Source organism: Acipenser ruthenus, chromosome 27 (genome assembly GCF_902713425.1).
Source record: "Acipenser ruthenus chromosome 27, fAciRut3.2 maternal haplotype, whole genome shotgun sequence".
Taxonomy (NCBI): Eukaryota; Metazoa; Chordata; class Actinopteri; order Acipenseriformes; family Acipenseridae; genus Acipenser; species Acipenser ruthenus.
The window spans coordinates 20,721,006-20,734,106 of NC_081215.1; the positions used below are offsets into that span (position 1 = coordinate 20,721,006).

The 13,101-nt window shown below is 35.9% G+C and overlaps 2 protein-coding genes across 3 annotated transcripts in view; one reads left to right on the top strand and one right to left on the bottom strand.

Moving 5' to 3' along the window:
• The window catches only part of LOC117432194 (DENN domain-containing protein 2B-like), a 76,428-nt gene extending 67,806 nt beyond the window's left edge, over positions 1–8,622 (bottom strand). The window contains exon 1 of the mRNA XM_034053756.3: positions 8,340–8,622. The gene's annotated coding sequence lies outside the window, so the exon portion shown is untranslated. The remainder of the gene's footprint in view (positions 1–8,339) is intronic.
• Positions 8,623–10,324: 1,702 nt separating this feature from the next.
• LOC117432452 (A-kinase-interacting protein 1-like) lies at positions 10,325–12,834 on the top strand. Of its 2 annotated transcripts, none has more exons than XM_034054389.3 (5): positions 10,325–10,584; positions 10,924–11,125; positions 11,450–11,530; positions 11,736–11,858; positions 12,267–12,834. In XM_034054389.3, exons 2-5 carry the CDS (start codon positions 10,934–10,936, stop codon positions 12,408–12,410), a joined length of 540 nt encoding a protein of 179 aa, XP_033910280.1. In that variant the 5' UTR covers positions 10,325–10,584; positions 10,924–10,933; the 3' UTR covers positions 12,411–12,834. The 2 variants fall into 2 exon arrangements, with proteins under 2 accessions (XP_033910280.1, XP_033910279.1); XM_034054388.3 differs by having other exon boundaries at positions 10,326–10,584; positions 10,927–11,125.
• The last annotated feature ends 267 nt before the right edge of the window (positions 12,835–13,101 follow it).

A 13,101-nucleotide genomic window follows, 5' to 3' on the forward strand; every position in this document is an offset into this window, starting at 1 on the left:
CAGAAGGCACAGGTGTCGTTGTCCATCAAATCAACAGTACGAAGGTCACTCTTGAAATCAGGACTTAAAGGATGTGTTGCTGTAAGAATACCTCTGTTAAGAAAGGGGAACAAGACTAAAAGGCTAAAATATGCACAAGAACACAGAAACTGGGCTATGGAACAATGGTCAAAGGTGCCTTGGACTGTTGATGGATGGGCAACGACACCTGTGCCTTCTGTTGTCAATTCAACGCTTGTCTTCTTTCTATTCCTTAAGGATATTATCTTCAAGTATTGCTCATCCTTGTTAGACAGCTTTTTGGGTCTTCCAGTCCTGGGTTTGTCAGTTACAGATGATGTTTCTCTGTACTTGTTGATTATGCTTTGAATACCACACCTTGAAAATCAAGTGATGCAAGCTATTTCACTGAATGTTTTTCCTTCTTTATGCAAGTCAAGGATTATCATTGTAGAAAACACTAGTGGAAGCTTTAAGTAAATTGTTGATGCTCATAATGTATCAGAGTAGAAAAATGCAACATGTCTAAGACTTTTGCACAGCAGTGTACATACATACAGTATATAGTATATTAAGTTAAACTGACTTGTTTGCATTACAAAATTACTAATGTTTAGAACAAAGCTGGCCTTGGGACCCCTAAAGATGAACCGATTTGTTTTCACGGCAGTAAGCGCATTTTTTTCTGACTTTGACAGTTAAAATGTAGAGTCCCACAGCTGGCCTAAAGCATTCAGAGCAGTCTAAATGAGTGGAGAGCACTGGTGTACTGTGCTTGAGCATTGAACTATGTCAAAACGATTCCTGCATTTAGTCCAGGGTAAAGAATGCCACTGTGTTTAAATTTAACTAGGCAACATAGCATCCTTCACTACAAAGTTTACTTTCAATGTTTTATTGCTTAAAAAACAGCTCTGTGCAAATGGTTGATAATCTTACAACAAGGACAATGCATAGCTTGTTGCATAAACAAAACCCTATCGTCTAATGGTAAAACTGGGACCAAATTGCTTTCTGCTAAGCTGCTCCAACACAAGGTAATTGCGTTCCTACATTTTCATTAGTATACCTCAATAAAATCAAATTTAATTATTGTGCCTTCCAGCAAGGTAGATGGCTAATTTGCTGTTATGATTCACAACAGCCTTTCCTCTGCAAAGCAAGAATATGGCTGGAGAGGCTTATTTTATGAAAATGAAAACAAAAATCCGACACACACCCATCGTCTTATGCAAACAAGTAATAACAAACACGCTTTTTATAAAATGCAATAGCACCGGTGATCAGAAAAATGGAAAAATGTCATAAACATTGGCTGATAGGCACAAAAAAATCCCCATAGACTGCAAGTCTTTGTGTGCACTGAAAAGCCCGGCTTGCAGTCTTCTTTCCTATCAGTTATTAAATGACGTGAAACACTGAGTCTGTCTGGCAGAATGATGTTATTGAAAGAAAAAAACAAAATCCTGCACTGTTGACTCAAGCTTTTGGAGTTGAGAAACACTGCTCCCAATGAGTTTATCATTGAAAAATGTTCTGCTCTCAGCAGCATGCTCCAGCCTGGTCTAACCCTCTCTTAAAGCTCATAACGCCCTAGAGGAGTTCACTGTCACTGCCAAAGATTAGGCACCCATCACTTATTCTTTTGAGACATGAACTTTATCTCTCAATAAGCCTGTACTATTCACATGGGTTTTAACATTGTTTTTGTGTGTTCCTTTGAAACTACCAGAGAGTAGTAGATGATGGCACACTGTACCAGCATGCTTGTCATTTTTCTGCTCTCAAGTCATATTTGTAAGACTGGACTCAGGGTTGTTTTTTGCTTTTCCAGATTTTATCTGGCTCCAGTGTAAGCTAACCTCCACTGGCCTCCCAGATCTTGGCTCATCCTACATAGCTGTAAAGCTTTCCCACTTACTGCGTACCAATAATGATTTTGTTAAAGCTAGTGTCTAAAATTCATTATGCTATAGTGAAGAAGCACACTGTCCCCTGACATCACTGGTTTAATCAAACTGATAATGACTGCAGTTTTCACCTTACAGTGGAAAATAGGGGTGTGCTGATATTAGTCTCGTACTCATAATTGCCTTTAAAAAGTATTTATCGGCAGGTAATATTCAATAAATCCATTAATTAATGTGCTGATTTTAAAACAAGACAAGCTGACCTTCCCTCACCTTTACAACTGAGTACCAATCAATGGCAATTAAGGTCCGCATTGAGTGTTTTAAAAGCCGCCTGGAAGTGAATTTTCGGTATGGCAGTAACAATGTAAGGGTCTCGGATGGGAGGAAAATTAGCTTCCAAATCAGCTTGATTGGTACTCAATTGTAAAGGTAACGGAAGTACTGCTTTTATTTCTTTTTAAATCAACACGTTAATGAAAGGATTTATTGAATACCTGCCGATAAATACTTCTCAAAGAGCATTACAAGTACTGTTTCCATTTGACTGAAATAATGCCCGCAGCTTTTGTCTATAACCATCAACTATCATTATACTACTTCACCTGGTAATATATCCCATGCATTTGTAAGTCTCTTTAGAATAACTTTTGCCCTCTGGCCCTACGCTCTGTGCTAAGTTTGAAACAACAACTCAGGTTAACATTATCTATAAAACTGAAGGAGCCACAGGCAGCTAACTTCTACAGCTGGAGGTAGGTAGCGCCTTCGTTCTGTCAAGACGATAACAGAATCAATCAACAAGACAAGCAGCTAAACCGTGGAGATCGACAAGAAAAGTGAGGGGAAGATCTGGCTCCTGACATGATTCACCCACCACCCATGGGTCTGGTCAATGAAATGATCCTTTTGGTAAGAATGTGAGATTGTATCTGTGTGTTCCCCTGAGGTCAGTTACAGCACACTAAACCATCAAAATCCTAGAACAAAACCGCAGAAGCCACGTTGTCTATTAGTCATTGTATGAATGGTGATGAGGAGATCTTTTAATATTTAGGTTTAAAAATGAAATAGGTTCAACTCGTTTATACCCCATAAGTCTCTAAACAACTTGCCTAGTATTGACTAATCTTAAACATGTAGCAACATCCACATACAGTTAGTTAAACTTCACAGCTCCAAAATTAAACCCACAACTTTCTGGCTGCAAGGGAAAACAAAAGCACTGCTCTTTTGCTAAGAGATGAGGAATTCTTATGTGATCTGTAATTTGCAAGCTCTTAAGAGCAAACCAAAACAGAATTATAAGCAATTCTGCCAAAGTGAAAGTTCAAAATACTGTTATACATAATTTGAGGTCTAGCTGAATATCTTATTCAAATTCAGTGTCAGATATAAATTAGGATACAAAGCTTGATACACAGTTGGCTGGACAGTTTCCTGTTAAACGATAATAAGTTAATGAAAAAAAAAAGCAACCTAAACTTTTATTTTTTTCAGTATGTAATTAGGTTGTTAATCTCAATGTTCTTTAATTCTTTGTTATTAGCAGTTTAATGGTTTTTGTTCTTCAAAATTGTAAATATGGCTCTTGCTATCTTTATAGTGTGTTTAAAGAAGACGTAAATAACAAAAAGTTAGTGATGAAGGTAAGTTATGTTTTTGTCAACATAATAGTAATTACAGTTCTCCTTATACCGCGGAACAGGTTTCAAAGGTGGTATGGCCATGGCTTCCATTAGAGCCATAATGCCATTACAAGCACTTGTAATCTATTTATCAGGTGGAACACAAGTTGTGCAGTCTCTTACTTATGTTATCACTGTTTCTTCATCACAGTTCTGTTATTTGGTAAGGCACAATAAAGCAGGGCTATAATTAAAACTGAATATAATTTACAGCTTTTTTTTTTTTTTTACTCAGGTTGAAGTAAACTGACAGATTATTTTTTAATATTCAAAATATTAATTGAATTTTGAAAAAAAAAGAAGGTATAATAAATAGAAATATATATATATATTTATCACACTGCTAGAAACGCTAGCCATCTGGCACAACACAGTATGTTTATGTACAAAAGTATGGACTGCTGCCTGAATTCACTTTGCAGTCGTTCAGTCAGGTATAATTAAGAACTCTGAAAACATAGCTGGTAAATGACGGGCAATGTGATAAACTGTACATTTTCCAGAAATGGCAGTCCAGGAAACACATTTTTTTACATATTTTAGTACATGACTCTTAACATGGCACAATCACAAATCAAAATGCAATTAAAAAAGAACCCCAATTTATAGACCTGTGTGATATTCCTAAATAACATTGGTTTGATTTGCTGCAGGATGACACTAAGCAAGTTAAGCCAGTCACCACTCACTGATAGTGTTCAGAATGAACGAGGCGAGTTCCCTTCTGAATTACAGGGCACCTTTCAAGATGAGCCTGCAATCATCCACCATGCTGCTGCTGTCCATGGATGGTTCAAGGATCATGATTCTGGTATCTGTCATCTTCCTCGGCCAGCACAATCCTTGGATCTCAATCCAAATGAGCATCAGTAGGATGAACATGAACATGCATTTGTGGCGCCAATACTCTGGGAGGAATGTGCCATAATCCTGTAAGGTGCATTCAGGCACACTAACATTAAAAAAGCTTACTAAAGTACCAGGAGCATCACTCAGCTATTACTAAGTACTGATGTTATTATGTTAAGGAGGGTATGGTGGCAGATTGAAATGTAAGTCAGGTTAGAAATACCAAAATGTGTACTAGTACCTATAAACATGTCACTCAAAAGTGCCTACATCCATGTTTCATAAATAGGGTGCAAGTCCACTCTTGAGGCTTGCTGAGCCATATCTTGATATACAGACTCATAAAAACACTAACAAAGCAAAGTGCAGTTTGTACTGTGTAAAGATTCGTTGCCAGCCAGCCTTCGCTTGTAATTTTTACAAAGCGTATGGTCAACAGTGTATATTGCTTACACTGCACAGCATAGAAAAATATGTGTTCAACATAGGTTGTACGTAAGTGGTTTACTCTCATAACCACTGTATTGTTCACACCTCCACACAATACATTCAACAACGTGTGCTTTACCGAAATAGCTTAGATGTGTTAGAGAAAAAGATTGCTCATTGATTTTGCTTAGAGAAACAACCTGAATAATAATTCTAAAGCTGATTCAAAATATTCCGTGTCATATCATTGAGTCCTAATGAGTGCTGCATAGTGTGTTTATACAGCTCCATTTGATCCCATACAGTGATTTACTTGCAATGACATTAATTGCTTTGTGACCACTCGGTGCTCTGTATTGGCGTAAAGTAACATGTGCTCTTTCCAGCAGAGGCTGCAATGGTTGCATGCACAATGTTGGCCCAAGCTATAAACAGGAAATTGAGCTCAGTTAAACTACACCGTCAAAACACTGAGCTAATTAAACCAAACTAAATGAGAAAGCTGCTGGTAGAATATTTCCAACCTACAGTAGGATTGATTTCCTGAATTAAACTAGAATTAAACAAAAGCCTATGTACTCTCTCCATACAAAATAAGAAAGACAAAACCTATTGCAAGATGCTGTACTTTGTACAGGATTGTTTGAATGTAGCACTTCAAGCTTTGAAGCTGGCACACAGTGCAGTAGGATTGCATTTGACACTTATGATTAAGGGAAACAGAGCATGAACTACGTATTATCATATCACTTGACAGATCAGGTCATCATTTTTAGGAAACCCTGCTACTTAGTAAAGAACACTGTCATTTGGTTGAGTGTGTGCTCCACAGGGAAAACAAAATATAACAGAAATCCATATTCCAAACACAGCAGCTGGCTGAAAGGCAAAAAAATATATTTCAAGCCTTTGGTATTAGTTTTTTTTTTTTTAAGCATAAGCTTGATATCGTGCTTGATTTCATTTATTAAAACATCAAACGATGTGGTCTTTTTGGGGTCACAACCTAATTTATACTTTTATACGTCAAATACTTTTATTAAAGTGGATCCATGGTTTCTTTCTGTTGTCGTACAAATTAACAAGCACAGGGATGAACAAGGTTAGAGATAAGAAATTGTATTTTAATGACATTGGCAAGACCTTCAATAAAATGGAGCCATAATAATGATATGAAAACAGCCTGTAGGAGCTTTGAAATGCAAGCGCAGGATTTCTCATGCATGCTCTTTGATTCCGTGATGCACTTGCATTAATTTATCTAAACATTCCCACACTATAGCCAATGAATAACACAGGGTCATGGAAATAAACCTGCAAAGGAAATATAATAGTACCTGTTTCTTGGAATAACCAGCTCCTAGGCACAAGTAACCCGATAATTGGTAAACAGATTTAACATTCGATATGAAATCATATCGCATTTTTATGTGGATCTATTTTTCTTACTTTTCACTTATAAACACCTGTGATTTCTTTATTATTAGTAAGAAGATATAAATTCATGCAACAGACAAAGCAAATGTAGTAAAGTATTATTTTGGATCGAATAATGACTTCAGTTGTGTTGAGTTAATCAAGTTGAGACAAACAATGAAAACATTTTTCATAAAACTAAAAAATGTAGTGAACTGGGCTCTTATTACTTAACTTACTTTAGGGTACAGGTACACAAAAAACACTGGGTACTAGTAAGAGATCTGTACAAACTATATACAAAGACAGAGCATATTACGGTTCCTGCCTACGTTCTACATGGAACCATTAAAACACAACTGGTTCTATTTGAAAGCCAGTACACAAAACCCACTGAGGTTTGATATACAGAATGGGCTCTTTACAGAACCCAAACAAATACAGAACACCCGCAGGAACTTAACCGAAGGCATTTCTGTCTTTCATTAGGGATTGTTAAGGCTCGCTTTTGAGACCATTGGTGAGCTACTGCTGTTTCAAACATCTGCATGTTCCCCTTTCCAAAGGCAATGCAATATTATGCTTCTATAACTCCCTTCACCCAATACCTCTTTACAAAGTTATGGTTGGTTAGTAACCCAAGTTTTCACTGAAGCACTTTAATGTTTACTTTTAACCATGAAGAACATGCTCATTAAAATGATAGATATTTTTACTGTACTCCAGACGGCACACACAATTGCAGCTCATTTTCTATTTAACCACAGTTTTGCAGCTGTGTTAATAAAGGTTTATATACAGTGAAGTACAAATTCCTGGCAAAGCTTTGTAGAGTTACAAGATAACTACTACACAATTACCAGACCTTTTATACTACCAGATTGTAAATCTTGTAGTATAAAAGGTCCTCTGTTTGTATCCTGGGACACTATCACCCCTCATGTAAATGTGCTTTATTCTGCTCTTATCTGCCCCCTATTTTACTGCATTTAATCCTGTACTTCAGAAAACTGTAATCTGCCAAGAGTTTAACCTGTAGTACTTTGTATTTAATCACATCCTGATGTAACTATCACTATTTAATCATATCCTGATGTAACTATCACTATTATCTGCTGTATTATTGAATTGTGGTTTGTCACACTTGAACAAAAGTTATTGTATTTCTTGCTCTTATTGTATTACCTGTATTGTAACACTTGAAATGTATTTGCTTACGATTGTAAGTCGCCCTGGATAAGGGCGTCTGCTAAGAAATAAATAATAATAATAATAATAATAATAATAATAATAATAATAATAATAATAATAATAATAATAATAATAATAAATATCCCATAGGAAGCAGCCCTGGCATTAATGTATACGTGCCAATACATTTTATTAAAGAGAAAAATAATAATAATTAAAAAAAATAATTAAAACACAATGTAGATTAATCTCCCCATGACTGTTCACGTTTTACAAAATTGAGGATAAAACACACGTTCTAATTATCGTTTACTGAAGCATCGCTTTGGTTTTCTTCTTTTACATAAACATTCATGGAAGCAAGATAACAGCGCCCTCTTCTTTCCTAAAACTGCAGAATATCAATTACTATTTAAATAACATAAACACATCATAACATCTCACGTGCACTGTATTTCATGTAAAAAGAAAAAGTGCATTACCAGAAAACATATTAAAGTATAAACTGCAACATACTCAATTATATTTGTGATGATAAAAAAAATCCGAATTTAAATGATTGAATCTGCATTGCAGATAATAATTCATACTTTTATTTAAATATGCCATATTAAAAATATATTTTTTATTTTATTTTATTATGGGGGGGGGGGGGGGGGGGGGTAGTAGGTATTACACGCTAGCAATGCTTTTTTTATGTAAACGAACGTCCTGCAAACATTAACTTGACACACGAGTCAATAAACAATATATCTAACGGTAGCTTTTGTCCATAATTTCTTTCAAAATTGTTTATCCCGTCCCCTGGCAAACATGGGTAAAACAGACAAGATCAAATTCTAAGTGATTCTCTTACCTTTGTACAATTTTCTTTTTTTCTGTTTCTTTTTTCTTCGTTCAGAAATCCATAGTTTTTTTCTTAGCTTGTTCTTTTGCTGGTTCTCACTGATCTGTGTTTAGCAATTTTTGGAAACTTTTTTGGAGAAAGAACAGGAAGCAATGACGATGATCCAGTAAAGCTTGTGTGAAATTTAAGAGGGAGAGTGGAACAATGTCTTTTTTTTTCACCCTGCGTCTAGAGAGTACTGAGTCTCCAGACCTCTGAGATCCACCGTGGTTCCAAGCTACAGCAAACTGATGATAATAACATCACATCCTGTAATTCTGTTACACAAATAATTCAAATATGTTAGAGATAAAAGTATTTACATTCCAATCATCAGAGAATGAAATTATGTCCAGCCAGTAAAGGATGTTGATGTTGAAAAAATGTTTCATGTTCTGAATTTGAAAGGAAAAGCCCATATTGATAACGTGTTTTTTTTTTTTGTTTGTTTTTTTTAAATATACAAAGTAACCCTAAGATAATACTTTTTTACAATAAATATTGTGTTTCAGTAACCGACAGACAATGCCCATGAGTCATGAAAATAAGATCTAGCCATATTTTTATACAGGCAACAACTGTTTCTGCAAAGTGGACCGTGACTTATTGTCCATGTGTTTTTCATTTTAACAGAATTATACTGTTCTGCTGCGCACCCAATATTCTAGTAGCATATTGGACTAAAATAACAGTGGTGTGTTAACTGAATTAAAACTGTGCATTCAAATGTGGTTTATGACCTATTTTGCCCCGATGGAAGTACACATGGGAATTTAAATCAGAGACACTCTTAAAAACGAGATCATCAAAGAGGTCTTTTCTGACATTTTCAATATTATTAATAACAATGTATAAGCCACATGGCTGGTGTGCTGGTGATTTAATGTTAAATGGTTTATTAATTCCATCTCCAGGCAGTATTCCTGGTAATTAGTTAAGTTACCTGGTCTCTTTCCATTAATATTGGATTTAAAGGTTTCCTTTACATAAACTATAGTGTTTTCTGTCTAATAGTGGCCTTGGTGATCATGGTAAATGTACACTTTACACGGGGATTCGTCAGTGACTGGCTGTATTTCCCCCTCAGGAAGTGTTTTCTTTCATCCGCATCAAGTTTGGAGTTGTCTGTTGTTAGTAGGGTATTATCCATTACATGTAACGGATCTTCTGTTTTCATTGTAGATTTCTGAGTCAGAATGGAAGCACAGCAAAACTGGCAGTATTGATAACACATTGCCTATTGAGGCTATATTATAACTCAATATTGATTCTGCAGTCGTTTTTTTTTTTGTTTGTTTTCTTATTACAGGCTTAGTTGCAAATATAACCTAAGATGCAGTAAGAACACAGTATTAATCTCATGTTGTTGTAACCTAATTGTGTGTAGCTGCTAACAGAGATAAACGGAGCTGTATACACTGAATTAATCCATCTGCGTGTAACTTTGGCCATGTCTCTATCGAGCATGCAGACTGCTGTTACATAAAACCCATGCTGTTGCACAGCTTAAGACGTGTGTTTATGTGTCTTTATAAATTTACAATTTCGAAATCATATTTGTGATTTACTATTCTCAGTCGCAGTTTTGAAAAAAATTAGCGTTCCTATTGTAACACTTTCACAGTACACAGCAATGAAAATAAAATAGAACAATATTTTCCTTATTAGATATGTTCATGTTAATTAATTTAGCTTTGTAAAGCAAAACCTCATCCCTTAACCTAAGCGTTAAACTAACTGATTTGTTCGCTATGCTGCAGCCCGGTTGTGTACGCCAAGCTGTTTAACATAATGTTGCACTGTGGGACGTGTAGGCTTTCATTGGTAATACAGATCGTATAATTTTTTATTATTATTTCTTATTGATAGATCATGTTTAACTATATATAAATATAATCAGTAATACACCTTGTTCGCAATTCTGATTTGAAATAACAAAACGGTATGTAGATGGTGTCTGAGACCAGCTAATTCTGGACTACGACTCCCAGGTGACAGTGCGTTTCCTTTTAGAAAGTTAGGAAGGAAGGTTTTGTACCGTGCTTAAAAAGTGACTTAAATGTTTGCTGTGATCTGTTTTTATTTGCTAGCAAACTGATAATATACTGTGCCGAGGTAATGTATTTATTTTTAAACGTGACGGTACATTGTTGCGAAATCTAAGTGATCAAAGCTACAACTTATATGCCATGCAAGTTAAAAAGGTGTGTCATCGGTAAGTACTGACAAATTATTACTTAACTGTTTTTAATATTTTCAGCGTCATTCACATTTTTGACAACCTTTATACTGTGTAACTAACTGTTAAATTATGTTAAGTTACCACTGGAGAAGATATCAAGGTGCATTAAAGTTTACAAAGTCGTACTGGAACAAGCTAATGTAATACAAAACATGAATGCAGTTGCTTTAAAAAAAAAATACACTACGGGGTCATACTGCTTGGAAAACTTTATTATTGGTCAACACCATAGCCTTTCTGGCATAAACAGATACTGTGTCTCGTGTTGTCTAAATAAACCTTATTATATGATATACTTCCACATGACGTCAGCAGTTGAGCTATGGAGACAGGGCAGACCTGGCTGGAAGGCTCTCTGGGGCGTTCTGCTAAACTTGGTCTTGAAGTATTGGAGCGTGCACGGAGGCGAAGCATGGTGGAGTGGCCTGCAGTCTGTCCTGTAGCCCAGCTCACAGTAGAAGAGACTTTGAGAAGCCGTTCGGGGAAGGACCGAGTAGGAAAAAGTGATAATGAGGTAATAAAATAGCAGAAAATGTATGCGGCAGCCTCTGTAATCTGCAGTGCTAAGATAACATGGTACACTTCGGTAGTATGAACTATTTCAGAAAGTAACTACAAAAAGTGGTTAATGTTTCCAAAACTGATACAAATACAATACATACACACGATTTGTTTACCTGTTCCTGTTTTGAGTGGTGTTGTCTTTCCTTCCCCTATATACGTTTGCAGTTTTTAATAGAGGTGTCTTTAACCCTATTATAACATACATATGGTAGACAATATATAGTTTTGGCTTTGGAATACCTACAAACACAATTTATGGCATTTCTATCAACAGGAGGCAACTAGGCACACCAGCATTGATGATGCTTTTGAGACAGTGCTGGAGTTTATGGCTCACACAACCAAACAATGCAAGGTAAGATTCAGGTTTTGGGAAAGAAATAATACATCTGTATTGTATTTGGGTCAAATAGATCATTTATCAAAACACCATTTTGGGATTGGTAGTATATGTTTTTATTGATTTACCTATTGGAAAGCTAACGAAACATCTTGCATGTATAGGGTCCTGTATTTACTGGGACATACAATGCATAATGGGTAACTAATCTGTCTTTCAGAACCTCTACAGATCAGTGTCTGCATGCGAGTGTAACCAGACTGAAATGAACCATGTATGTAGATACCACCCTCCTCATGTCTCCTCTCATGGTGCAGCCAAACCAAGGGTTTGCAGAAAGCCAGTAAGTCAAACTTACCCCTGAATTGTGATAAATCAGGATGTCTATTTATATCAGTTGCACCTCAAAGGTTTAATTGCGCTGCGGTGAATCTCTATACAAAAACTCAACTTTAAAATAACAGAGGTTTTTATCAGCAGCGTACAGGTAGTGATACATATGAAGGGCCTGACAGGCGCTACTACATTGTATGATGCAGCATATGACAACATTATTAATTTCATATTTTCATGCCAAAAATAATTCACACATTTATACATCATTCAAGAACCGTTTGGTGGACTGCAAGTGACTTCATAGTGCTTTTGTGTATGTCGTGATCCAATCGCTTCATAGCCACCCTGTACATACTCAGTTTGAATCAGCCACATTTTGTACCATAAATGAATTTTTGTTGACTTTGTTATTCAGGTACAAAGGACTTCAGAAGACTTTTATATAGAACTGGCTCCAGGCACCTATGCCATCACTGCAGGAGCATGTGACTCCAAGAGACAGACCCGGGTGGTGAAAATCAATGCAGGGGAGAGCGTGGATCTTTCTTTTACTGTGTGACCTGTTTACTGAGGCTTAAAGGGCTTGTGGCAAAAAAAAAACAGCTTTGCTGTCTCTTACCAAAGTATTTTAATCTTTTGCACTTCTTATTAATATATGGGTGCTGTTATCTGTCATGTTCTATGTAGTCTGTAGAGCATGGACTTGACCTGTACAAAAAGTGCACTTTGTCTTATAAATGACTCAAATTATGTATTTTTTTAAATCAGATATGCTAAATATTAGTTAGCTCTGTTGTAAATGTTTGCACCATTTTAAAAGCAAATTATATATTTCTGTATACCAGTGTACTGTGTTTAAGTTATCATATGCAATAAATATGGACTCTTTTCAATCTTATAAGTAACTAATAATGTGTGTGAATTTGTAGTATGCAGACAAGTAGATCTCAAATTAAAGGTATGCTACCTGGCTATTTTATTTATTTGTTTTTTGTTTTTACCTGCAGGCTGCTATGGTACACTGTTTCATGTCCAGGTTTTTGTTATGGGGTTTCCAATTCCTTTTATACTTGGAGGTTGATTTGATCAACCTATACCCTGCTGGAATAAACTACATAATTTTACAGTACCAGGGAATCGATCTAGATACCACCAACTGCTTATTTTTAGGTCTAACATCTACTCTTGTGTAATGGAAATCATCGTAAACCAGGGTGTTTTCACCAGTTCTAGAAAAAGCTCTTAAAATC